At 42.3% G+C, this 27744-nt stretch overlaps 1 protein-coding gene across 2 annotated transcripts in view; it reads right to left on the reverse strand.

Annotated features, from left to right (window-relative positions):
* Positions 1–27744, reverse strand: part of LOC125457772 (endothelin-converting enzyme-like 1) — a 102965-nt gene that overhangs the window by 32607 nt on the left and 42614 nt on the right. For both annotated transcript variants that reach the window (XM_048542364.1, XM_048542365.2), the window contains exons 5-10: positions 27618–27742; positions 15111–15333; positions 14902–15000; positions 14051–14125; positions 1852–1955; positions 299–357 (exon numbers count right to left, since the gene is read on the reverse strand). In XM_048542364.1, the coding sequence (XP_048398321.1) occupies positions 299–357; positions 1852–1955; positions 14051–14125; positions 14902–15000; positions 15111–15333; positions 27618–27742 (685 nt within the window). The remainder of the gene's footprint in view (positions 1–298; positions 358–1851; positions 1956–14050; positions 14126–14901; positions 15001–15110; positions 15334–27617; positions 27743–27744) is intronic.

A 27744-nucleotide genomic window follows, 5' to 3' on the forward strand; every position in this document is an offset into this window, starting at 1 on the left:
ATCAACCAAATGCATCGAATGGGAAACAATGCCCTTTTAGATGTGTTGTCAGGTATTTGCTTTATCTAAAGTGGAGAAATTTCCTTTAGAATTTGCTGCGAGTGATGGGTTTTGGTTAATGAAAATTTGGCCTTAGGAAAAAATAACTAGGAAATGTATCTGAAAGATGGCAAAATTAATTGTATAGTCTTTTTTAGAAAACAATAAAAACATGTGCACAATGCCAGTATGAATTGTAGACGAAAACGAAATTTTACAGAGAATCAGTAAAATAACATATTGATCTATGTTTACTTACCCATTTGGTTTTGTGTGGATAAATAATAAGCATTTAGTGTTTGAGGAGGAAGCAGCCATCTGTAAGCAAACATTTTTGAATTAAAAATTTTATCACAGTTCAGTTCAAAATTAAAGGAGCAGGGAAGCTGACGATTCGGGCCTAGACCCTTCTTCAGATATTTCTAACATTTCTGAAGAAGGGTGTAGGTCCGAAACGTCAGCTTTCCTGCTCCTCTGATGCTGCTTGGCCTTCTGTGTTAATCCAGCTCTCGACCTTGTTATCTCAGATTCTCCAGCATCTGCAGTTCCTACTATCTCAGTTCAAAATTACTTCAGTAGCATTATAATTACTAACAAAGGAGTACAACACAGTCTTTGACTATTTTCAAATGTACAAATTCATAAACCTGTGTAAAACATCTAGTTTATTTTCTGTGCTCCTCTACATTAACAGAGCTAATGTTTTGGAGTAGATTTGTAGCTTGGGTTGTGGGTGTTGAGGTTGGTTTGCTCGCCAAGCTGGTTTCTTGTTTCACCGACGTTTCGTCACCATGCTTGGTAACATCCTCAGTGCAGCCTCTGATGAAGCGTCAGTGTGTTTTCCCACCTGATTTTTAAGCTCTAGAGTCTGTTGAGATGGAATGCCTCACTTCCGGTTTTCCTTCATAGTGGAGTGTATATGGGGTTGAGTTCAATGTGTTTATTAATAGCCTGCTTCATAGAGTGCCAGGCTTCGAGGAATTCTTGTGCCTGTGTCTGCCTAGCTTGTCCCAGGATCTTGGCGTTGCCCCAGTTGAAATGGTGGTTCTCCTTGTCCATGTGGATTGAGATGAGTGTGTATTGGTCATGTCCTTTTGTAGCCGATTGGTATTCATATATTCTTGTTGTTAGTTTCCTTCCTGTTTGTCCGATGTATTGTTTCTGGCAGTCTCTGCAGGGGATCTTGTACACATTCCCCACCATGGACAGGACCAATGTCATCTACAAGAACCCCTGCAGAGACTGCAAGAAACACTACATTGGACAAACAGGAAGGAAACTAACAACAAGAATAGATGAACATCAATCGGCTACCAAATGACACGACCAATACTCAGTCATTTCAATCCACATGGAAAAGGAGAACCACCATTTCGACTGGGACAACACCAAGATCCTGGGACAGGCTAGGCAGAGACAGGCACAAGAATTCCTCGAAGCCTGGCATTCTACATAGCATGCTATTAATAAACACATTGAACTCAACCCCATATACACTCCACTACGAAGGAAAACTGGAAGTGAGGCAATCTATCTCAACGGACTCCAGAGTTTAAAAACCAGGTGGGAAAACACACCAATGCTTCATCGGAGGCTGCACTGAGGATATTACCGAGCATGGTGATGAAACTTCTGCGAAACAAGAAACCAGTTCGGCGAGCCAACCAACCTCAATACAGCTAATGTTGGCAGGATTCATATATCAGTGTCCCTGTAGTCCAGGGTTTGAACCTAGACCACTAACTCAATTCAAATATTGTGACTTTTATTGCACTTGTTTTGTTGCATAAAGTAAAAGAGAAAAATTCTCACGCAGTCTTGTCCACTTGTTGCCGTATTTTCTTCACTGACAGTTTTATATTGTACATAATGCTGTTAAGCACGTTTTTAAAGTAAGTCTTCTCATTCACTTCGAACTAAAAGAGAGAAGAAATTTTAAGTAAGTTGGTTGTGCAAAGGTCAAAATGCAGTATCAGAGATAATGGGAACTGCAGATGCTGGAGATTCCAAGATAATGAAATGTGAGGCTGGATGAACACAGCAGGCCAAGCAGCATCTCAGGAGCACAAAAGCTGACGTTTCGGGCCTAGACCCTTCATCAGAGAGGGGGATGGGGGGAGGGAACTGGAATAAATAGGGAGAGAGGGGGAGGCGGACCGAAGATGGAGAGCAAAGAAGATAGGTGGAGAGGGTGTAGGTGGGGAGGTAGGGAGGGGATAGGTCAGTCCAGGGAAGACGGACAGGTCAAGGAGGTGGGATGAGGTTAGTAGGTAGCTGGGGGTGCGGCTGGGGGTGGGAGGAAGGGATGGGTGAGAGGAAGAACCGGTTAGGGAGGCAGAGACAGGTTGGACTGGTTTTGGGATGCAGTGGGTGGGGGGGAAGAGCTGGGCTGGTTGTGTGGTGCAGTGGGGGGAGGGGATGAACTGGGCTGGTTTGGGGATGCAGTGGGGGAAGGGGAGATTTTGAAACTGGTGAAGTCCACATTGATACCATATGGCTGCAGGGTTCCCAGGCGGAATATGAGTTGCTGTTCCTGCAACCTTCGGGTGGCATCATTGTGGCAGTGCAGGAGGCCCATGATGGACATGTCATCAAGAGAATGGGAGGGGGAGTGGAAATGGTTTGCGACTGGGAGGTGCAGTTGTTTGTTGCGAACTGAGCGGAGGTGTTCTGCAAAGCGGTCCCCAAGCCTCCGCTTGGTTTCCCCAATGTAGAGAAAGCCGCACCGGGTACAGTGGATGCAGTATACCACATTGGCAGATGTGCAGGTGAACCTCTGCTTAATGTGGAATGTCATCTTGGGGCCTGGGATGGGGGTGAGGGAGGAGGTGTGGGGACAAGTGTAGCATTTCCTGCGGTTGCAGGGGAAGGTGCCGGGTGTGGTGGGGTTGGAGGGCAGTGTGGAGCGAACAAGGGAGTCACGGAGAGAGTGGTCTCTCCGGAAAGCAGACAGGGGTGGGGATGGAAAAATGTCTTGGGTGGTGGGGTCGGATTGTAAATGGCGGAAGTGTCGGAGGATAATGCGTTGTATCCGGAGGTTGGTAGGGTGGTGTGTGAGAACGAGGGGGATCCTCTTGGGGCGGTTGTGGCGGGGGCGGGGTGTGAGGGATGTGTCGCGGGAAATGCGGGAGACGCGGTCAAGGGCGTTCTCAATCACCGTGGGGGGGAAGTTGCGGTCCTTAAAGAACTTGGACATCTGGGATGTGCGGGAGTGGAATGTCTTATCGTGGGAGCAGATGCGGCGGAGGCGGAGGAATTGGGAATAGGGGATGGAGTTTTTGCAGGAGGGTGGGTGGGAGGAGGTGTATTCTAGGTAGCTGTGGGAGTCGGTGGGCTTGAAATGGACCTATCCCCTCCCTACCTCCCCACCTACACCCTCTCCACCTATCTTCTTTGCTCTCCATCTTCGGTCCGCCTCCCCCTCTCTCCCTATTTATTCCAGTTCCCTCCCCCCATCCCCCTCTCTGATGAAGGGTCTAGGCCCGAAACGTCAGCTTTTGTGCTCCTGAGATGCTGCTTGGCCTGCTGTGTTCATCCAGCCTCACATTTTATTATCTCAAAATGCAGTATTTTACTTTCCTGAGCCACTTTTTTAAACAAGACAATAATTAGGACCTGGTGGAAGTTATTTAGCCTTCTCAGACTTGTTCAATAAGATCATGGCTTTATTATGGTCATAACCCCACTTTCTTGCTGAATTTCCTTAAACCTTGATTCCCTTGTAGATCAAAAATATGTCTAACCCGGGCTTGGATATTTCTGAGGATAGCCTTCACTGCTTTATATGGAAGAAAAATCTGGCCAATGATGTTCTGAGAGAGGAAACTTCTCCATATCTCAATTTTAAAGGGAAGACAGCCCTTTATTTTTAAACAGTGGCCTTAGATCTGGTCTCTTCAATAAGCAAAATATCCTTTTAGCATCTGTCTTGTCAAGTTCCCTCAGATTCTTAAACACTTCAATAAGATCATCCCTCATTCTTCTGAACTCCAATGAGTTTAGTCGCAACCTGCTCAAAGTTTTTCCATAAGCCAATGCCTTCATTCCAGGAATCAACTTAATTAAACTTTTCCTGAATTGCTTCCAAGGTAAGTTTATTCACCCTTAAGATAGGAGACCAAAACTGCACACAGTACATTAGATATGATCTCACCAATTCCCTGTGTAGCTGTAACTAACCTTGGCTGCCTTGTTTACCCTATCCACCTGTCAGAAAAGGCCAATATTGCACTGGTCTCCATAATGATTTGCTGTAACTACATTAGCTTTTCATGATTCATGTCAAGAACACACATATTCACACAATGATATGTGGACTTTGGGACAGCTTATCTCAAAAAGAAAAGAGAAAAAAGAAACAAACAAGCTTTATTTGTTTCTGAGGCCAGAGCTGGAGGCTAATTGCAGGCTGATTCTTAATTAAGAGGGTTCCAACAGACATAGCAACACTGGGAAGAACGCTGTGTTTAAACAGTTAGCTGAGGTTGCTTATTAACAAGGTCAGTACCTGGGAATTGGTTCTAGTAAGTCTGGAAGAGGCCCAATGTACAAGCAGACGGCAATTGTTGAGCATTAATTGTCTCTTCCTGACGCTTCAACCAGTCCATTGGGGCAGAACCAAGGCTGAGGAGATAGTTTTTGGTTGCTGCTAAGATAGCATGAAGACTTGAAAACTCCCTATTAATCTGTTATATCAGCTTTCAGGAGCACAACGAGTAGAAAGTTGAGATCGATGTATTATTGCCCTTACCTAGGTAAACTGAGAAAGTGACCTTAATTGGCAGCTTCAAAAAAGCAACCAATGAATCCACATTCATGGCTGTGAAACATGCAACATGAAAGGCATTTATGTAATCCGCCCAGTTTTGTTATTTTCTTTTAATTATCCCTTAACTACGTTGTTTGTCTGTCTGTCTTTTGTGTGAATGGGGGCTGAAAACAAATTTATCAGGTTTAAAACATAGATATTAATCAGCTTAGATAACAAGGGGTAGAGCTGGATGAACACAGCAGGCCAAGCAGCATCAGAGGAGCAGGAAAGCTGACGTTTCAGGTCTGGACTCTTCTTCAGAAATATGGAAGGGTAAGGGGATTCTGAAATAAATAGGGAGAGAGGGGGAGGCAGATGGAAGGTGAATAAAGGAGCAGATAGGTGGAGAGGAGGCGGACAGATCAAGGAGGTGGGCATGGAGCTGGTAAAGGTGAGTGTAGGTGGGGAGTTAAGGTCGGGGTTGGTCAGTCCAGGGAAGACGGAGAGGTCAAGGAGGCAGGGATGAGGCTGGTAAGTAGGAGATGGGGGTGAGGTTTAAGGTGGGAGGAGCGGATAGCTGGGAGAAAAGACGGACAGGTCAGGGAGGTGGGGACGAGCTGGGCTGGTTTTGGGATGAGGTTGGGGCGGGGAGATTTTGAAGCTTGTGAAATCCATATTGATACCATTGGGGTGCAGGGTTCCCAAGCGAAATATGAGGTACTCTTCCTGCAACATTCATGTGGCATCATTGTGACACTGGAGGAGGCCCAGGATGGACATGTCATCCAAAGAGTGGGAGGGGGAGTTGAAGTGGTTCATGGCTGGGAGGTGCAGTCGTTTGTCGCAAACCGAGCATAGGTGTTCCACAAAATGGTCTCCAAGCCTTCACTTGGTTTCCCAGATGTAGAGGAGGCCACATCTGTTACAGTATCAGATTGAAAAAAAAACACATACAAAAATGCAAAGAGTAGTGGGAAACTAGTAGACTGGGAAATATTTAAAGGCCAACAGAAAGCCACAGAAAAAGTTACAAAGAAAAGTAAGATAGATTATGAGAGTAAACTAGCTCAGAATATAAAAACAAGCAGCAAAAATTTCTATAAATTTGGAACATTGGTCCTTTAGAGGATGAGAAGGCCAATTTAATAACCGGGAATGAGGAAATAGCTGAGGCATTGAACAGTTATTTCTTGTCGGTCTTCACAGTGGAAGACACAAATAACATGCCAAAAACTAATAGCAAGAAGGTTATACCAGGTGAGGACCTAGAAACTATCATTATCACTGAGGAGGCAGTGCTGGGGAAGCTAATGGGGAGGGGGGGGGGGGCGCGAAAGGTAGACAAGTCTCCTGGCCCTGATGAAATGCATCCTAGGCTACTAAAAGAGGTGATGGGGGAAATAGCAAATGCTCCAGTAATTATTGACCAAAATTCACTGGAATCTGGGGTGGTCCCTGCAGATTGGAAAACAGCCGATGTGACACCACTGTTTAAAAAAGGAAGTAGACAAAAAGCAGGTAACTCTCGGCCTGTTATCTTAACTTCAGTCATGGGGAAAATGCTTGAATCTATCATTAAGAAAGAAGTAGCAAGGCATCTGGATATAAATTGTCCTATTGGGAACATCCAGCAAAGGTTCATGAAGGGTAGGTCATGTTTAACTAATTTGGTGGAATTCTTTGAGGACATTACTTGCATAGTGGACAATGGGGAACCTGTGGATGTAGCGTATCTGGATTTCCAGAAGGCATTTGGCAAGGTGCCACACCAAAGGTTACTGCATAAGATAAAATTGCATGGTATTACAGGTAATATATTGGCATGGAGAGAGGATTGGTTGAGGAGTAGAAAGCAAAGAATAGGGGCAAATGGGTGTTTTTTTTTCATTGGCAGTCAGTGGCTAGTGGTGTGCCTCAGGGATCAGTGTTGGGACCTCAATTGTTTACGATTATCATAGATGATTTGGAGTTGGGAACTAAGTGCGGTGTGTCAAAATTTGCAGATGACACTAAGGTGAGTGGTAGAGCAAAGTGTGCAGAAGACACTGAAAGTCTGCAGAGGGATATAGATAGTGTAAGTGAGTGGGTAAAGGTCTGACAGATGGAGTACAATGTTGATAAGTGTGTGGTCATCCATTTTGGTAGGAATAACAGCAAAATGGTCTCTGTTTTAAATGGTAAAAAAATTGCAGCACGCTGCTGTGCAGAGGGACTTGGGTGTCCTCGTGCATGAATCGCTGAAGGTGGGATTGCAGGTGCAGCAGGTAATTAAAAAGTCAAATGGAATTTTGTCTGCCATTGCTTGACGGATATTGAAAACAGGGAGGCTATGCTGCAGCTGTATAGGGTCCTGGTGAGGCCATACCTGGAGTACTGTGTCCAGTTTTGGTCTCCATACTTGAGAAGAGATATACTAGCACTGGAAGGTTGCAGAGGAGATTCACTTGGTGGATTCCAGAGTTGAGAGGGTTGGATTATGAGGAGAGACTGAGTAGACTAGGATTATACTCATTGGAATTCAGAAGAATGAGGGGAGATCTTGTAGAAACGAAATTATGAAGGGAATAGATTAAGTGGAGGCAGGGAGGTTGTTTCTGCAGGTGAAACTAGGACTAGAGAGCATCACCTCAAAATAAAGGGAAGCAGATGTAGGACTGAGATCAGGAGAAACTTCTTCACCCAAAGGGTTGTGAATCTGTGGAATTCCCTGCCCAGTGAAATAGTTGAAGCTACCTCGCTGAATGTTTTTAAGGCAAAACTAGATAAATTTTGAACAGTAAAGGAATTAAAGGTAAAGATGAGTGGGTGGGGCTGGGTCTCAAAGATCAGCCATGATCTTATTAAATGGTGGGTTAGGCTTGATGGCCAGATGGCCTACTCCTGCTCCTAGTTCTTATGTTCTTACATCAGGAACAGCAGATACAGTATATCACATTAGTAGATGTGCAGGTGAACATCTGTTTGACGTGAAAGGTTTTCTTGGGGCCTGGGATGGATGTAAGGGGGTAGGTGTAGGGGCAGGTGCAGCACTTCCTGAGGTTGCAGGGAAAAGTGCTGGGGGTGGTGGGGCTGGTGGGGAGTGTGGAGCGGACAAGGGAGTCATGGAGGGATTGGTCCCTCGGGAAAGCAGATAAGGGTGGGGAGGGAAAAGTGTTTTTGGTGGTGGGGTCAGATTTCAGATGGCAGAAGTGCCAGAGGATAATGCATTGGATCCAGAGGTTGGTGGAGTGGTACGTGAGGAGAGGGGCATTCTGTTTTGGTGGGACCGCACTCTCTGTGATATGAATGAATCCAGGTGGACAAACCAGCCTTAGCCTAGGTACCAAAAACAACAATAGCAAATTCAATCTTGTTCAACTTGCAAAGTCTTTCTAACTAACATCTGGCGGACTGTGCAGAAATTTTGAGCATTGTCTCACAGGCAGGTCAAGCAACAGCCTGACATAGTTATATTCATGGAAACATATTACAATGTCCCTGACACCCTCATTACTATCTGAATATGAGCTGTCCCTTTGGAAGTGGCACACTGTAATGTACAATCAACGTGCATTCTGGACCCCAGGGAGTCTTCTTCTCAGGCGTCTTATCAGAAATGGGTAAGAAAATCTCCTGCTGATTACCATGTACTGTTCTCCTCATTGGCTGATGAATCAGTACTTTTCCATGTTCAACACCATCTGGAGAAAGCACTGAGGATAGCAAGGGCACAGAATGTACTCTGGGTGGGAAATGTCAACATCCACCACTACTGACCAAGTTGGTGGAGTCCTAAAGGATACAGCCCTTCACTGGGAATGGCAGACAATGACAGAATCTGCAAGAGAAAGAAGCACACTTGACCTCACCCTCATCAATTTGCCTGCTGGAAATATATCTGTCCATAATGGAATTGGTAGGAGTGACCACCACACTGTGTAGTCACCTTGTGAAGGTGAAGTCCTGTCTTCGCACTGAGGATAACCTCTGCTGTGTTGTGTGACACTATCACTGTGTTAAATAAGATGGACTTCAAACGGATCTAGCAATTCAAGGAAGAGCATCCATGAGGCACTGTGAGCCACCATCAGCAACAGAATTATACTTAACCGCAACCTGCAACCTAATAGCCTCTTCTCTACCAAGCCAGGAGATCAACCGTGGTTCAATTTAAACTTCAGGAAAGCATGTCAGGAGCAGCGCTGGGACAACCAAGAATTGAGATGTTGACCTAGTGAACCCATAAAACAAGACAACTTGCATGCAAAACAACATAAGCAGGAAGAGACAGATGGAGTCAAGTGATTCCAAACCAATGAATCAGATTTAAATTCTTCTGTCCTGCCGCATCCAATTTGACTGATACTGGATGGCTAGACAAATCACTGGAGGAAGAAGCTCTACAAATATTCCCATTGGCAATAATAAGGAACCCAGTACAACAATGCAAAAGTTAAAGCTAAAGTATCGAATGTAAGATTCATCTCAGCCTCTTCTAGAGGTCACCTGTATCAATGATGCTAGTCCTCAGCCAATTTGATTCACTTGGCATGATATCAAGAAGTGGTAAATATACAGTGTACAATGAGAGCAATGAACTCTGACAATACTCTAGTCATAACACTGAAGACATGCTCCAGAACTTCCCTAACCCTAATCAAGCTGTTCCAGTACAGCTACAATACTGGCACCTACCTGACAATGTGGGAAATTGCCCAGGCATGTCCTTTTAAAAAAAGCAGAACAAAATTATATCTGTCAAATTACTGCCCCATCACTCTGTTCTGAATAATTAGTAAAGTGATGGAAGGAGTTGTTAACAGAAACATAGAAACAGGAAACGAGAGTAATTCATCTAGCTGCTCCAGACTATTGCAACATTCAAAATGATCATGGCTGCTCAGTAACTCAGTACCCTTTGCTGCTTTCTGCCAAAACCCTCTGATCCATTTAGTACTGTATCTAACCTTTCCTTGAAAACATTCAGTGTTTTTGCTGCACTATTTAGGAAGGTCAAACAAGGCAAATACACAATTAATGGGAGGAATCTGAGGGGTATAGAGGTGGTGAGGGATGTTGGCATGAATGTGCACATATACCTAGCTTTATATGCAGCTATATGACAATCTGGTGCTCCCAAAACCAACCCAGCTCTTCCCCTCCTCCCACTGCATCACAAAACCACATCACCTATCCCCTCCTCTCACCTCAAGCCGCACCTCCATTTCCCAACTACCAATCTCATCCCGCCTCCTTGACCTGTCCGTCCTCCCTGGACTGACTTATCCCCTCCCCACCTCCCCACCTATACTCTCCTCTCCACCTATCTTCTCCTCTATCTGTCTTCGGTCCTCCTCCCCCTCTGTCCCTATTTATTTCAGAACCCTCTCCCCATCCCCCTCTCTGATGAAGGGTTTAGGCCCGAAACGTCAGCTTTTGTGCTCCTGAGATGCTGCTTGGCCTGCTGTGTTCATCCAGCTTCACACTTTGTTATCTTGGATTCTCCAGCATCTGCAGTTCCCACTATCTCAGACAGCTACCAATTTGGGTTGAGTCAGTTGTTGAAACACTCCTTCACAACTGTTGACTTCGACTCTACGGTGGTCAAGAGGAAAGTGCCTGTAGAAGACTGACCAACACATTATCAGAGAGTTCAAAGCTCATCCCAATGCTGTTCAATAAATATGTACATGACCAACAACAAACAGTGAGAGAAGTGTGGGTCCAAGTCTACTGTTTTGAATTTAAACAAAGGCAATTACAGAGGGTAGCTAGCGAAAGTAAACTGGTGATTTAGGTCAAGGGATAGGTCAATAGGAATTTTATAGCAAATATTAGAGGGGGTATTCCCTTATAAAACTCTAAGGGATAAACCTGCTTTCCTTGGTTTACTAAAAAAGTCTATTCAACTCAAAGAGAAGGCATATAATTCTTCAATGATTTGTAGCAGGTCAGATAGTTGGGCCAGAATATAAGAAACAGCAAAGAATGGCTAAAAAATTAATAAGGAGGGAAAAGTAAGAGTGGAAATTAGCCAAAAAGTTAAAAATTGATACGCAAAGTTTCTTCAGATATTTCAAGAAGGAACAAGCAAATAGAATAAGTGTCTGTCATTTTGAAAATTGGTCTGGGAGTTAGCAATGAAAATAGAGATGGCAGACAATTTGAATAGATACTTTATGTCAGTCTTCACTAGAGGGGATATCAGTAACATGCCGGAAATAGTTGTAAATCAGTGATTGAAAGGGAGAGAATAACTCAAACAAATTGATAGGGGAGTGGTGCCGAGTAAATTGTTGGAATTGCCAGTTAATCGGTCTCCTGGTCCTGATGAATTTCATCATGAGGTCATAAAAGTAGTAGTTACTGAGATAGTTGAACTATGATTTGAATTTTCCAAAACTCATTGGATTTGGGAAGGTTCCTTTGGATTAGAAGATAGCTGATGTAACTCATTTATTCAAGAAAGGAAGGAAGCAGAAAACAGGAAACTACAGGCTCAATATTTGTCATAGGGAAAATGATAAAAGCTATCATTAAATACATTATAGCAGAGCACTTGGAGAAGTAGAAGGTAATAAGTTAGGGCCAACGTGGTTTTTAAAAAAGGGAAATCATGTTTTATTCACTCATCAGAGCTCTTTGGAAAAGTAACTTTACTATGGATAAAGGAGAACCAGAGGATGTACCATACTTAGATTCCCAGAAGACATTTGATAAAGAGCCACATCAAAGGTTATTATGGAAAATAAAAGCTCTTGGTGTTGGGGTAAAGTATTGGCATGAGTAGAAGATTAACTTGTATCAGCAAGTAAAGTGTCAGAATAGATGGGTAGGATGCCACAAGTGGTGAGCCATGGGGTCGGTGTAGGGGCCTCAACTCTTTACAATTTATATAAATGATTTTGATAAATTCCTGAAGGAACTAAAGGTACAGCTGCTAAATTTGATGGCACAAAGGTAGTATGGAAAGTGAGCTGTGAATTGAACGTAAGGGATATTGATAATTTAAGCAAATGGGCAAAGATCTAGCAAATGTCGCACAGAGTAGCAGAGATCTGAGTGTCCTATTGCATGAATCACAGTAGGTTAGTATGCTGGTACAATAATCATAAAAGCTGATAGAATGTGATGTTTTATTGTGAGAGGAATTGAATGGGGAGTAGGGTGGCTATGCTTCAATTATACAAGGCACCGGTGAGACCACATTTGGAGTAAAGTGTGCAGTACTGGATTTTAACATGAAAGCAATTCAGAGAAGGTTTACGAGACTAATGGCTGGATGAGCGGATTGCTCATGAGGAAAGGCTAGACAGTCTAGGCCCATATCATCTCGAGTTTAGAAGAGTCAGAGGTGACTTGATTGAAGCATAAGATCCTGGTGAGACTTGACTGGCCAGATGTAGAAAGGATGTTTCCTCTTGTGGGAGAATCGACAATTACAGGTCATAATTTAAAAGTAAGGAGTGCTCAGTTAAAACAAAGATGACAAAACATTCTTTTTCTCAGATGGTTATGAATTTTGGAATTCCCTTCCTCAAAAGGCAGCAGATGCAAAATATTTTTAAGGCAGAGGTTGATAGATTCTTGATTACCGAGGAGATGAAAGATTATTGGGGAGAGGCAGGAATGTACAGTTAACATTTAAATCAGATCAGCCATGTTCTTATTGAGTGGCTGAGCAGGTGGAAAGGTTCAGAGGCCTACTCATATTCCTTGTTAATATATGTGTATGACAGACGAAACCATCCACACTGCACCTCATTTGCCATTCCATAATGATATGTTCAATACACCTACTGCCCAACTTTCACCTTGGGGCCCCATGTGGAGCTTTCTTCCTGAGCAAGATCTACCAACTGACATCCTTTGCAGCCTCATTACAAACCCCTCTTGCAGTTGTGGAAAGACACTTTCAATGCTTCGCATTAATGAGGATTGTTCCCTCAACAGATTAAGTTGCGGTCTATTTTGCTTAAAATCAGAAAATGAGGCAATAACTTGGCTTTGGGGATTTGCATTTCTGAATAAATACGTGTGTATTGGTCTTTTTGGTTAACCCATTTCTCTACACTTAGTAATCTTATTCTAATTATAGATTCCAGAAAATTGCCGCCCACTTGATGTTATCAAAGGGTATCTACTTATTAGGTGCTGACTAATATACATTATCAGAGCAGCTGGATTTTGCAGCTAAGATAATAAAATGTGAGGCTGGATGAACACAGCAGGCCAAGCAGCATCTCAGGAGCACAAAAGCTGACGTTTCGGGCCTAGACCCTTCATCAGAGAGGGGGAAGGGGAGAGGGAGCTGGAATAAATAGGGAGAGAGGGGGAGGCGGACCGAAGATGGAGAGTAAAGAAGATAGGTGGAGAGAGTATAGGTGGGGAGGTAGGGAGGGGATAGGTCAGTCCAGGGAAGACGGACAGGTCAAGGAGGTGGGATGAGGTTAGTAGGTAGCTGGGGGTGCGGCTTGGTGTGGGAGGAAGGGATGGGTGAGAGGAAGAACCGGTTAGGGAGGCAGAGACAGGTTGAACTGGTTTTGGGATGCAGTGGGTGGGGGGGAAGAGCTGGGCTGATTTTGCAGCTGTTGGTTTTATTCCATTTACTTTGTTTTGGGAGTAGGGAAAGGACTTCTTTCACTTCTTAATACCTCCTACAGCAGTCAGCATTCCCTGTAGTGATTTTTTTTTGAAGTTACATTGGGCTCTCATTGTGAACGAAGTCCATATTTCATGAGATAACGAGGTGTAGAGCTGGATGAACACAGCAGGCCAAGCAGCATCAGAGCAGCACGAAGGCTGACATTTCGGGCCTAAACCCTTCTTCAAAGATGGCTCAAAATGTCAGCCTTCCTGCTCCTCTGATGCTGTTTGGTCTGCTGTGTTCATCCAGCTTTACACCTTGTTATCTCAGATTCTCCAGCATCTGCAGTTTTTGCTATCTCCATACTTTATGATATGATTCTTACACAGTTTTATTTCTTGGGAGAACACACACTAGTCTTTTCTATACGAATGAAGCAAAGTTATGTTATACCTGTCCATCTTTCAAGCAACTGACTATCAAACATTGTAGTCAAATATTGAAGAATTGTGTATTGGATGTCAAGTGAATATTCCCACTCATTCTTTACAGTGTTATTGTTGCAAATGTATTGCTAATCATTAACTTTGCAACCATCTTCAAGCTAATGTAATCTGGCAATCTGATATTTCCAACTAAGCTGACTCAATTACATCAGGGTACTAATAATAGGCGTTTTTCTTGGAAATACTTACACCATATTCATTATCAACGGCATTTGTTATTAATAAAAAGTCTGGATATCCAATCATGACCATCATATACTGAAGCTGCAAACAATAAAAGGACAATAGATGATAATATTCAGAGACATTTCAGCTTTCATACGTCATGCAGGGAAATAATTCCGAAAAGTAATGCTGTAAAAATCACAATTTGTTCTTAAGAGCTTCCCATGAACTGCTATCTCGTTAATTATGTTGGCAAAAACCAAAAATTGTGCTTACTGTGTAGAATAATAAGTTCTGAAACATAATCTAAGATATAAACACTTCATTCAGTTCAAACTGCATTGTTAGTTAGCACTAATCTTGTCATTGTTAATGCTCTGTTGCTTTGAAATATGAATATTTTATGCCATATTTCTAAGGTGTGTCACTTACTAAAATCCTAATTTAAGTTCAATCTAATACATGAATATTGACTTTTCAATTGCTGGAAGTCATATTGCACCATCAAACTCATGCTTTGTTTACAAATAGCATTGAACTCACCTGAGTAACACTGAGCACTATCAGAGAGAGTGCATCCATGTAACAAGGTGATTGCACAATGTAGTTTATTTTATGTGAAGCACTTTGGGACCTTACCAACAGATATGATAAGCTATTATATAATGCAAATTCTGTCTTTTTCACATGCAAATAAGTCAAACTGACAATGTACGGTTCTAATCTAATTACAAAAGGGGATGAGGACTGATGTATTATATTGATTTTCGACTGCATCTCATGTCAAAGCTAATTACATGAAGAAAATCCGATATAAAAAACAAACATTATTTAGTGCTGCTTAATGATATTTCAGTAGGATTACTGCAACAGACCTTTGCTCTTGCTGCTTCTTTTGTCTCTTCATCCATCCAGTCTAATTCATCTAGTTGACGATCAAATGCATGCTTAATGTCTTTAACTAGCTGTTGTACCTTTCAGAATAAAAATAACCATTGTTCTTTAAACTGATGGCTTATTTGCATAGCAATTCAAAAGTGTAAAATCAGTCTGCTGTCAGAACAGAATAGAAAAAGAAGCTTACTTTTATTTTGCTGGAAGATGAGAAGTATTCTTCAACAAAAAGAGCTCCCAGAGCCATCCCAAATTGTTTATTGGCTTGGTTTAAGCACATTTTATCCAGATCAATCTGTTTCTCTGTGCCATCTAATTCTTTAGAGAACTCATGAATTGCATCTCTGAATGGTGTGGAAAGATGTTCACTCAGGGCAACTACAATGCGCCAAATCATGTAATTATGCAGCACTCTGAAAATGTAAAAGGATATCATTGTTACAGATCAAAGAATACGTTCCACAAACTATTCATAATGATCCTATTAAAATAGGAATATTCACTTTGACTTATCAATATTTTATTAGGATAGCATTACTGGTAATACAGATCAATGCACAGTTGAGAAATGTGGGTATTTAGTTCCAGTTCCACTCGCTTTAGTGGGAAACAAGGGACTTATTTTGATTCCAATGCAAGGAGTTTCTCAGTTGAAAAAAAATACAAAGTCCAGAATGGCTTAATGAGTTTATCTGGTAAGTGACTGAGGCATTGGGATGATGATGACCCAGATTTGATCATAGGGGCAGAACATTAAGGCTGCAGTAGGTCAATGAACAGAGGTGGTTGTGTGCAGACTTTTGTGGTGCCAGCTGTCATGACTGTAGCCCAGCTCTGAGTTGGCAGATATGGCAGGGTTCCTGGCCTGTGAGCAATAGGTAGCCAATTGAAGTACTTAAAAGCCTATAAGGCTTAATGAAGAAGGCCACGTGGGATTTTTTCTGGTAGCCTCCACGTTCCTGGATGTGGTGCTGGTGGTGGTAGGGGAGTGGAGAGTGTGGTTGAGTTGTCCCATTGTCTGTCAAGGTTCAGCAGCAACCACTTTTCACCCTGTAGCGGTGTTTATTACCTGTAACTGTTCTCCAGCAACAACTTCCTCCACAAGCCCTCCCAAGTAACTGCCCAGCTGTAAAGGTAATTCATACTGGAGGCATGAAAAAGTTGGGGAGATAATTACTCTACTTTGTAGTGTCCTTTTCTTCATCACATCCACACCATGGCATCCAGTTACTGTTTTCAGGCTAAAGGCTCTTTGATTGGCCCTCTAACTTTAATAGCCTGCTTGCTGCTCTTTCATTTGATTACATACTTGTCTGTGGCTATTAATTGGCCATTCTGCATGTGTCTGTTTCCCACATAGCAAAACATGAGTGTGCAGCCCTCAGTTGAGCCTGATGATGGGGTTCAGAAACCCAAGGGGAAAGTCTAACCCTTGCTGAAATAATGATCATGAATCCAGGTGGTGGTAGGGCTAATAAAATCAGCTGCAGTGCCTCTGGGTTGAGGGGAATACATTCACTCCATGCTTGTCATCCTATTGAACCAACGTGCTAATACTCATTGACAGAGTTCACCAAGGGCCTTCAGTGAATGGAAGAATACCTTGCACAATGGGGCAAACTTCTAGCAAGAATACTATACCTCCAAAAGGGGAGATTACAAGAGAAATTCATTGCAACATATGTAAGAAGGCTCAGTAATTGCATTGCCTAAATCTTTAAATCAGAGGTTTTATTTTGATGCTTTCCTTCCTCAGGCACTCTCAGAGAGTAAGCAAGTGTGCCATATCATTTATTTCTGGATCAATTTATATTCAAGTCTGAGCATATTCTTCCATTTGCCCTTTTTGTCCAAATAATGCATTAAACAGTTAGTCTAACTCATTATTGAAGGTTGAACTTAATCAGTAAAACAAACCATCTGTGCCTTTAGAAACAAATACTCTATCAGCATAAAAAGAGTTAAAATGGGTTAAAATATGAGTTAACATCTGCATTAAAGGTGCAGTGATAGAATCAATTCAAACTGAATTTGTAATAGGTTTATAGCCACTTGAGTATTCAGAGGTTCTGTTAGAGTGTAAACACTTGGAATTATCATTGATGGCCTGTCATGGAAAGTGAAAAACAAATATAACGCTTCATTGTAGGTTTGCATAATAAATACAGTGTGCCTGGCAAAATACCAGACCTTTGTAAATAAATATTAACATTTTTATGAGTCAATTGTATTAAATTTGCAACAGTGTCCAAGGCTTCTTCATGTTCACAATTTTCAAATGATTTTTTTACTTAGTCTTCTTCTTTGTAGCTTCTTTTCTTATGCCTGATTTGTGAAATCAGATAAGTGCAGACTTGAGCATTGACTGTAACGGGCATGAGGAACATACAACTGGCATGGGTCCTTATTGTTTTTGTATGAGAGAGGACACACTGAAAAATGGTTGTACAAAGAACTGGTTAAATTAATCCAAAATAATGTCCTCACAGTTATTCAGCTTCATGTATTTACACTGGAAAGCAATGAAGTTACTTGCATGACTCTCAGGTCCCCAGTGTTTCAATGTATAAAAGTTCACATACCACCACACATGGAAAGCATTTAATACTGCAAACCCACAGCCTGAACCCTGTCCCCACCGACGTGGTGAGAGGGAGAGGACCTGGGAGGGTAGATTAAAATTTTAAATGCAATTTCATCCACCTCTGCCTTTATTGCGGTACGATTGAGGTGATACATTTACTTGCTCTTGATAGTTCAATTTAAATATGTTACTGAAGCTCTAGTCTAAATTTTAGCAGGTTTGGAACATAATTCCTCGGAATCAGGATACCCAGTAACTGTAAGGAAGGCAAAGCCAGATTCAACAGGTTCTCAAACAATCTTACAGCCTTCCCTACGATTGGTCCCTGATTACAACAAAATGCTTCTGTGCAAACTCACCATCTCACAATGATCCCACAGATTCTAATCTTTTCAAGTCCTTCCATGATTTTATAATCACCCTGATTTATTCAAACTTCCTATCTGATCCACAATCATCCCTCCACCTTGACTGACAATCTTGTTGCTTGGCCTCCAGGATACTGACTATGAGGAAAGGTTAAAAATAATAGGATTGTTTTCACCGGAAAGATGGCGGTTGAGAGGAGGCCTGATAGAGGTCTACAAAACTAGGAGAGGCATAGATAGAATGGATAGTCAGAGGCTTTTTCCCAGGATTGAAGTTTCAATTACAAGGAGGCACAGGTTCAAGGTCAGAGGGGAATAGTTTAAGGGAGATGTGCAAGTGTAGTTTTTCATGCAGAGAGTGCTACCAGAAGAGGTGGTGGAAGAGGGCACACTGAAGACCTTTAAGACGCACCGAGGTGGGTACATGAATAGGGAGGGATTAGAAGGATATGGATCAAAAAATGGCGGGTTTGATTTTAGATTATTTAGGGTATGATGGTCAGCACAGGCTTGGAGGTCTGCAGGGCCGATTCTGTGCTGTACTTTTTCATTGGTTCATTTGTCAATTCTCTTGCCCAGCCCCCAGTGCCATGACAGCTCCCAATAGCTGCATCATTAATCTTTTTATCAGCTGCTGTGTGTGATCAGATGAGTTTATTAATTCCAAGTTGGAGGGAAGTAGGTCAGCTAACACTTGTGGTAGAGTCTCTTTGTTCGAAGTCAACATGTGTGAAAAACCTTACCCTACTGTAATGACTTGAGTTGTTTTCTCATAGGATTGGCAGACTGTAAATCAAGAGGTGAAAGGGTTGGAGGGATTATAATTACAATCACCAGGGAATGAAACTAAAGACATTACTAGGATAGAAGGTTGACAAGTTTGCAGGTCCTGATAGACCTAATGCTTGGTCTTTGAAAGAATTTGCTGCTGAAATAATAGATGTAATGGCTTTAAGTTTTCAAAATTCTCTTGATTCTGGAATATTCATCAGATAGGAAGTAGTGAATGTAACTCTTCCATTCAAGAAAGGAGTGAGATGAAAGCAGGAATCTATGGGCCAGTTAGCTTAAGGTCTATTATAAGACAAACACTCTAAATTATGGTTGCAGAGCACTTAGAAAACCTCAATGAAATCATGCAGATTCAACATGGTTTTATGACATGTAATTGTGATTGACTAATTTATTTGAGTTCTTTGAGGATGTATCAAGCAGTTGTTGAAAGGGAAACGCTGGATGTAATAAACTTTGATTTCCAGACAATATTTGATAAGGTATCTCATCAAAATAAGAGCCCATGGTGTAGTGTAACAGATTAACATGAATAGAAGATTGGTTAGCTAACAGGAAATAGCGTAGGCATAAATTTATCATATTCAGATTGGCAGAATGTGGTAAATAGAGTGTCACAGTAATTAGTGCTGGATTAAGGATATTTTGCTACAATTGTACAGTGCACTGGCAAAACCACATCCAGAGGACTTTGTACAGTTTTATCTGGACATAACTGTATTGAAAGAAGTTCAAAGAGGTAGTTCAAAGAGATAGTGATCAGGAAATGTTGGACAGTTTGGGTCTGATCAACAAGCATTTCATTAAAATAGCAAGTGATCTCATTAAAACATATAAGATCCTGAGGAGACTTGACAGGATGGACGTTGAAAGAATGTTTCTTATTGTGGGAGAGGCAAGAGACTGTTTAAAAATAAGGAGTCTCCCTTTAAGTCAGAGATGATAATTTTATTCCCAGAGGATCATGAATTTGTGGGACTCTTTCTCATGGAGCAGTGCAAGAAGAGCCATTGATCATTTTTAAGGCAATGGTAGATAGCTTCTTTACTAACGACTGAGTTGAAGACTATAGGGGGACAAACAATTAAGTAGAGATGAGGCTACATTCAGATCAGCCATGATTTTATCAAATGACAAAGTCGGGTCAAGGGAGGAATGGCATATTCCTGCTCCTAATTCATATGTTTGCATGTAACCACAGCATTTAGCAATGTTTTGCTACTTAAATTTCAATTCTACTTTCTTCAGCATGCTTTGTTTCCATTTTATTGCCTTCTTTATTGTTTCCTATTATTTGCATTTTCTTCATTCTTTTCATGTTTCTCCATTGCTTCACTGTTCGCGTTTATTATCCGACATTTTTCTACTAAGTAATTTACAAGTCATTCAATCTAACTCTGTGAGTGACGGATTTCGTCTTTGCAACTTCTTCGAATTTCCAATTTGTCTCTGTATTCCTAATCCTTTACATTTCAGTTGAGGTGAAGTGCCGTGGTGTCTGACCTATCTATAGTTCTGATCTTTGCTGTACTCAGCACATATCTGCAAATAGAATTTGGAACAAAATAAAAACGGAAAGAACTGCGGATGCTGTAAATCAGGAACAAAAACAAAGTTAATAAAATGTGAGGTTGGATGAACACAGCAGGCCCAGCAGCATCTCAGGAGCACAAAAGCTGACGTTTCGGGCCTAGACCCTTCATCAGAGAGGGGGATGGGGTGAGGGTTCTGGAATAAATAGGGAGAGAGGGGGAGGCGAACCGAAGATGCAGAGAAAAGAAGATAGGTGGAGAGGAGAGTATAGGTGGGGAGGTAGGGAGGGGATAGGTCAGTCCAGGGAAGGCGGACAAGTCAAGGAGGTGGGATGAGGTTAGTAGGTAGGAGATGGAGGTGCGGCTTGGGGTGGGAGGAAGGGATGGGTGAGAGGAAGAACAGGTTAGGGAGGCAGAGACAGGTTGGACTGGTTTTGGGATGCAGTGGGTGGAGGGGAAGAGCTGGGCTGGTTGTGTGGTGCAGTGGGGGGAGAGGATGAACTTGGCTGGTTTTGGGATGCGGTGGGGGAAGGGGAGATTTTGAAGCTGGTGAAGTCCACATTGATATATCATTGGGCTGCAGGGTACCCAAGCGGAATATGAGTTGCTGTTCCTGCAACCTTTGGGTGGCATCATTGTGGCACTGCAGGAGGCCCATGATGGACATGTCATCTAAAGAATGGGAGGGGGAGTGGAAATGGTTTGCGACTGGGAGGTGCGGTTGCTTATTGCGAACCGAGCGGAGGTGTTCTGCAAAGCGGTCCCCAAGCCTCCGCTTGGTTTCCCCAATGTAGAGGAAGCCCTCTACATTGGGGAAACCAAGCGGAGGCTTGGGGACCGCTTTGCAGAACACCTCAGCTCGGTTCGCAATAAACAACCGCACCTCCCAGTCGCAAACCATTTCCACTCCCCCTCCCATTCTCTTGATGACATGTCCATCATGGGCCTCCTGCAATGCCACAACGATGCCACCCGAAGGTTGCAGGAACAGCAACTCATATTCCGCTTGGGAACCCTGCAGCCCAATGGCATCAATGTGGACTTCATCAGCTTCAAAATCTCCCCTTCCCCCACCGCATCCCAAAACCAGCCCAGTTCATCCCCTCCCCCCACTGCACCACACAACCAGCCCAGCTCTTCCCCTCCACCCACTGCATCCCAAAACCAGTCCAACCTGTCGTCCAACCTGTCTCTGCCTCCCTAACCTGTTCTTCCTCTCACCCATCCCTTCCTCCCACCCCAAGCCGCACCTCCATCTCCTACCTACTAACCTCATCCCACCTCCTTGACCTGTCCGTCTTCCCTGGACTGACCTATCCCCTCCCTACCTCCCCACCTATACTCTCTTCTCCACCCATCTTCTTTTCTCTCCATCTTCGGTCCGCCTCCCCGTCTCTCCTTATTTATTCCAGAACCCTCACCCCATCCCCCTCTCTGATGAAGGGTCTAGGCCCGAAACGTCAGTTTTTGTGCTCCTGAGATGCTGCTGGGCCTGCTGTGTTCATCCAGCCTCACATTTTATTATCTTGGATTCTCCAGCATCTGCAGTTCCCATTATCACAAAAACAAAGTTGCTGGAAACGCTCAGCAGGTCTGGCAGCATCTGTGAAGGAGAAAACGGAGTTACCGTTTAGGGTCTGGTGACCCTTCCTCAGAACTGATGGTGGCTGGGAAAATGTCAGTTTATATACAGAAAATGGGGAGGTGGGTGGGTAGGGACTAAACACTAGGTTGGAGCCCAAAGAGAGAGAAAGACAGTTGGACAGATAAAGGAGTTTCTAACGATCAGTTTGGGAGTGTGAATAGTTGTAATGGGGACCGTTAGTGACTAACAACAGGGTGTGTGTAGTGGCAGGCTATGTGGTAACAAGGTCTGATGTGTGGGGTTGGGGGCTGGAACATGGGACAGTTTAGGCCCTAAAATTATTGAACTCAATATTGAGTCCGGAGGGTTGTAGGGTCCCCAAGCAGAAGATGAAGTGTTGTTCCTCCAGCTTGCATTGGGCTTCACTAGAACACTGCAGCAAGCCAGAGACAGAGATGTTGGCCAGAGAGCAGGGTGGTGCATTGAAGTGGCAGGCAACAGGTAGTTCAGAGTCTTTTTGGCGAGCAGAACGTAAATGTTCTGCGAAGCGGTCTACAAGTCTCTGCTTCGTTTCCCCAGTGTGGAGGAGACAACATTGTCTACTGCATTTGCTGCTCAGACCTGCTGAGCTTTTCCAGCAACTTTGTTTTTGTTTCAGACTTAGGAACAACTTTCTCTGATTTTCATGTGAGGAATCCTTGTAGTGAAGTTAAAAGGGATTGACTTCCTGGCTCAATATACTTCCCCTTTGCCCTAATTTGTCTGCTTATTTTCTGGAGTGTATGGGAAGTGAGCAGGTAGTATTTGAATGAGGCCTGGGACTTGAAATATCAAGGGTTTTACTTTCAAAACAGGTGCTTTTTAAACTAAAATTACTCACTGCAAAGTGTAATCTCCAGTTAAAGATAGACATTCATTCTTGTCACTGTCATAGTATCCCCCCAGTGTAGAAACAGGCCATTCAGCCCAACAAGTCCACACTGACCCTCCAAAGAGCATCCCACCCAGACCCATCCCCCTACCTAATCCCTGTAACCCTGCATTTCCCTTGGTTAAAGCATCTAACCTTTACATCCTTGAATACTATGGGCAATTTAGCATGGCCAATCCACCTAACTAGTGTATCATTGGACTGTGGGAGGTAACTGGAGTACCCAAAGGAAATCCATGCAGATATGGGAAGAGCGTGCAAACTCCACACAGACAGTTGCCTGAGGTTGGAATCAAACTTGGCTCCTTAGCGTTCTGAGGCAGCATGCCGTCTTTTTGTTTTTTTTGATATAATTTTCAAATAATTGGTCCCTTCAGCTACGCAGAAATCTGTAACCATCGCATTTCAAATCCAAATTCCGCCAACAATAATTCTCAATGTTCACATGCGAACAATGGCCAACATTGGCGAAGACTACTCATAACAAGAAGTCAATGGCCATGAGTGCAGGAAAGGGAAATGACAGATTGAGAAATCAATTGTATTATAAAAATTATGTTGTACTTGTGAATCCCAATTAGTGTACGAATCTGAAAACAGATCATCCTGATCTGAGAAAAATATAATTGTATATTTGCATAAACTGATTAATGCTATGGGCTCACGAGTTATTTCTTTCTCTAAGTTGTTCCATACCTACCTAAACGTCATGTATTTTTCTGCTCATTACCTTAGGCTTGATATCAATTTTTACCAAGTTTCAGTTGAGCATTACTAGTATTAGTATCCAAGTTGCGTTAGTTGAATTAGTTTTTCATTTGACAGTCAGGTTTTCCTTTTTTAAGATAACAAAGTGTGAAGCTGGATGAACACAGCAGGCCAAGCAGCATCTCAGACCTGTCTCAGCCTGAAATGTCAGCTCTTGTGCTCCTGAGATGCCTCTTGGCCTGCTGTATTCATCCAGCTCCACACTTTGTTATCTTGGATTCTCCAGCATCTGCAGTTCCCATTATCCCTGATACCGGTTTTCCTGTTTCAGCTGTTTTTAAATTGCACCAGAGGGCATGTCAGTTCCAGCAGCTCCCAATGGACTCACATAACTAACAGCAACCTAAGGGCAAATCTGCTGCATTCACTTTGATCACCTGTTGGAAAAACTGAGTTAAAATAAGTGATTCTTCAACTCACTGGCCTTCAGTTAACTAGGGTTTCCTGTGGGTTGCAAGACATCGCCCATTGACAACTCTCTAACAGCTGTCAACTGCCAAAACATGAGAAAATACAGTAAATGGTTTGGCAGTAGAAAGTCAATTGCTAGGATTTAAAAAAAAATACAATATGATTCACGGCAGGTATACATTCCCCACAGGCACAAACATCCATAAAGGAAAGGGAATCAACTCATTCTAGTTATCAAATTTAAAGTTTGCAATATGATCAAAGGATATGGCTTATAAGGATGCCAGAAAAAAGTGGTCAGTCTGAGAATTAGAAACAATTTAGAACTCAGTAAATGAAGACCAAGAAACTAATAAAGGAGATAAAAATAAATAAAAAATGAAGGCAAATAAATATAAAGATGCACTACAAAGGAGTATGCGAAATGAAAAAGAGGGCCCGTTACAGGTGGAAACGGAATATGTATAGACAACAGACAATAAACAATAGACAATAGATGCTGGAGTAGGCCATTTGGCCCTTTGAGCCAGAACCACCATTCATTATGATCATGGCTGATCATCCACAGTCAGTATCCTGTTCCTGCCTTATCCCCATAACCCTTGATTCCACTATCTTTAAGAGCTCTATCTATCTCTTTCTTGAAAGTATCCAGACAGTTGGCCTCCACTGCCTTCCGGGGCAGAGCATTCTATATATCCACCACTCTCTGGGTGAAGAAGCTTTTCCTCAACTCTGTTCTAAATGGCCTACCCCTGATTTTTAAACAGTGTCCCCTGGTTCTGGGCTCAACCATCAGCGGAAACATGCCTCCTGCCTCCAGAGTGTCCAATCCCTTAATAATCTTATACGGCTCAATCAGATCCCCTCTCATCCTCCTAAACTCAAGTGTATACAAGCCCAGTCGCTCCAATCTTTCAACATATGATAGTCCCGCCATTCCGGGAATTGACCTCATGAACCTACGCTGCATTCCCTCAATAGCAAGAATGTCCTTCCTCAAATTTGCAGACCAAAACTGCACACAGTGCTCCAGGTGTGGTCTCACCAGGGCCCTGTACAGCTGCAGAAGGACATCTTTGCTCCTGTACTCAATTTCTCTTGTTATGAAGGCCAGCATGCCATTAGGTTTCTTCACTGCCTGCTGTACCTGCATGCTTGCTTTCATTGACTGATGTACAAGAACACCTAGATCTCGTTGTACTTCCCCTTTACCTAACTTGACTCCATTGAGATAGTAATCTGCCTTCCTGTTCTTGCCACCAAAGTGGATAACCTCACATTTATCCACATTAAACTGCATCTGCCATGCATCCGTCCACTCACCGAGCCTGTCCAAGTCACCCTGTAGTCTCATAACATCCTCCTCACATTTCACACTGCCACCCAGCTTTGTGTCATCAGCAAATTTACTAATATTACTTTTAATGCCTTTGTCTATATCATTAATGTATATTGTAAACAGCTGTGGTCCCAGCACCGAACCTTGTGGTACCCCACTGGTCACTGCCTGCCATTCCGAAAGGGACCCGTTTATCACTACTCTTTGCTTCCTGTCAGCCAGCCAATTTTCAATCCAAGTCAGTATTTTGCCCCCAATGCCATGTGCCTTAATTTTGTTCACCAATCTCTTATGCGGGACTTTATCAAAGGCTTTCTGAATGTCCCGGTATAGTGGGGAAGAGGGAAATTGCGGTGGAACTAAATTATTTTGTGTGTGCCTTCACAGAGAAACAGAAAGTCTCCCAGAAATGAGAGAAAATTGAAGACCTTGAGTTTTTAGTCTCTTAAGAGTTTTGAAGAATGACAGGTCATCTCACTGAAATATACAAAATTTGTCCAGGGCATTGGAGGGTGGGTGTAGGTAAAATGTCTTCCCTGGTGGGTGGTTATACAGCCAGGGGTATAATCTCAGGAAAAGCACTAGGCCATTTGACACTGAACTCAGGAACAATATCTTCACTTATTGGGAACCTGTTGGCAGGTGATTGGACGTCTTTGAAATTCTCTGCCCCAGAGGGCTGTGAAAGGTCAATCATTGAGCATGTTCAAGCCAAATCTACTGACTTCTGGAGACTAATGACACCAAGAGATATGGAGATAGTGCAGTAAAGCGGCATTGAAATAAATAATCAGCCAAGAGCTAATTGAGAGGTGGAAGAGGTTTGATGAGCGATGGCCTACTCCTGTTCCTATGTTAACCTGGCCCTTTATTCAATACATAAGCAGTTTTTGTCTTTTTCCTTCATCACAGGTGGCTCTGTCACTAGGCAGAAGAGAACAGTCAAATCTCTCTCTAGTATCTCTCCCTATATCATTTCAGAGGTTATAAATTTATGATCATCTCAAAAACAAAGCAAAAGCTTAGGATTAAGAACAATAATTGCTGGAGAAAGTCAGTCTGCCAATATCTGTAGAGTTAATGATTTGAGTCCAAAGGTTCTCCTTTGGAACAAAAATGATTGATTGAATTTAGAAGCAAAATGATGTTGAACTTTAGGAAAATATCTATGCTTCATTTGTTGTCTAGATTTTAATTGAATTTTTTCTTTAATGACTTAACTGAACAAAGGTAAAAGCCACTTATTTGAAATGGCTATGTAACTGCTGGTAGAATGTTTGCTTTATATGCATATGTGTATCTATCAGATATTAACATTTTTATGGCTTCGACATTGACTTAGTTGGTCTAATTGAATCAGTTTACCATAATGTGGCACAGCAACTCATTGAAAATCAAACAAAACAGCATACTAAATCATGGTTTTTATACTTGTGTTGTAATCAAATTGTCTTCGCAAGAAATAGAAGGCCTATTGCTCAGAAAGGAGAGATAGGAAAATTTCCAAAATTATAACCCATACATTTTCTCCAGTCACTACTAACACAACATTCAGTTTCAAGAACAATGTCTATGTGTTGCTGTCTTGATTTTGCACTTGGATTAATATAACCAGTTCTTTAAACACATTGTAATTTGTCTGTTTATAAAGACTCAGGGAGCGAAAACAAAGGTTCAGCTCCCTGAATTAATATTACGAAAATCTGGAGTCTTATTCCAACATTGAATCTATGCCCCTATTGATTGTTAGGCCCGGTTTACTTTAAATTGTAGCAGAAGGAGGGAAACTGTATACATGCAGCGGGCTGTATTCTTGTAACTCGATGAGCTGAAGGGTCTCCCATGTCTGTATGATTCTATGTATGACAAAGCATCTTCTTGGCTCTGCCTGTTATTGGGCAAGATATAGGGAAAGCTAGTGGTCCACTTATTTCACATGTGCAGTATCAAACACTTAGCTTAAATTCCATAACGCTTACATGATTTATTTAAAAATTGAATTTCTCACATATGCATGAAATATTTAAGGAAACCTATGTAATAAGAGACTCATTCCATTTGGAAGGTAAGTCTTCCAATGTACTTATTTAACTTCAGAGATAATGGAAACTGCAGATGCTGGAGAATCCAAGATAATAAAATAAAAATAAAATAAAATATTTATTTAACTTAATGTTTCTCAAGTTCCCATTAATAGACTAATTTCATATTCCACTTTCTATGAAGAATCTGGATGATATTTTAAGCTTGTTAGACACAACATTTCCATGAATTAAAACACTGTAATTATCAACCAAAAATAGTTGAGGAAACTGTTGGAAATTGATTTCATGAAATAGCTCGGCAGCAATTTAAAAACATTCCATTGTCGTGGTACATTTTACCTTGGAGAAGTCTTTGATATGAGTTCTGAAACTCTCTGCATGTAATCAGTGGCAAGCACTACAATTTCTTCATCCTCTGAAAGGTTATCATGGAATATTCTGTCCAGTAAATGTTTCCACTGAACCT

The sequence above is a fragment of the Stegostoma tigrinum genome, chromosome 14 (assembly GCF_030684315.1).
Source record: "Stegostoma tigrinum isolate sSteTig4 chromosome 14, sSteTig4.hap1, whole genome shotgun sequence".
NCBI classification, from domain to species: domain Eukaryota; kingdom Metazoa; phylum Chordata; class Chondrichthyes; order Orectolobiformes; family Stegostomatidae; genus Stegostoma; species Stegostoma tigrinum.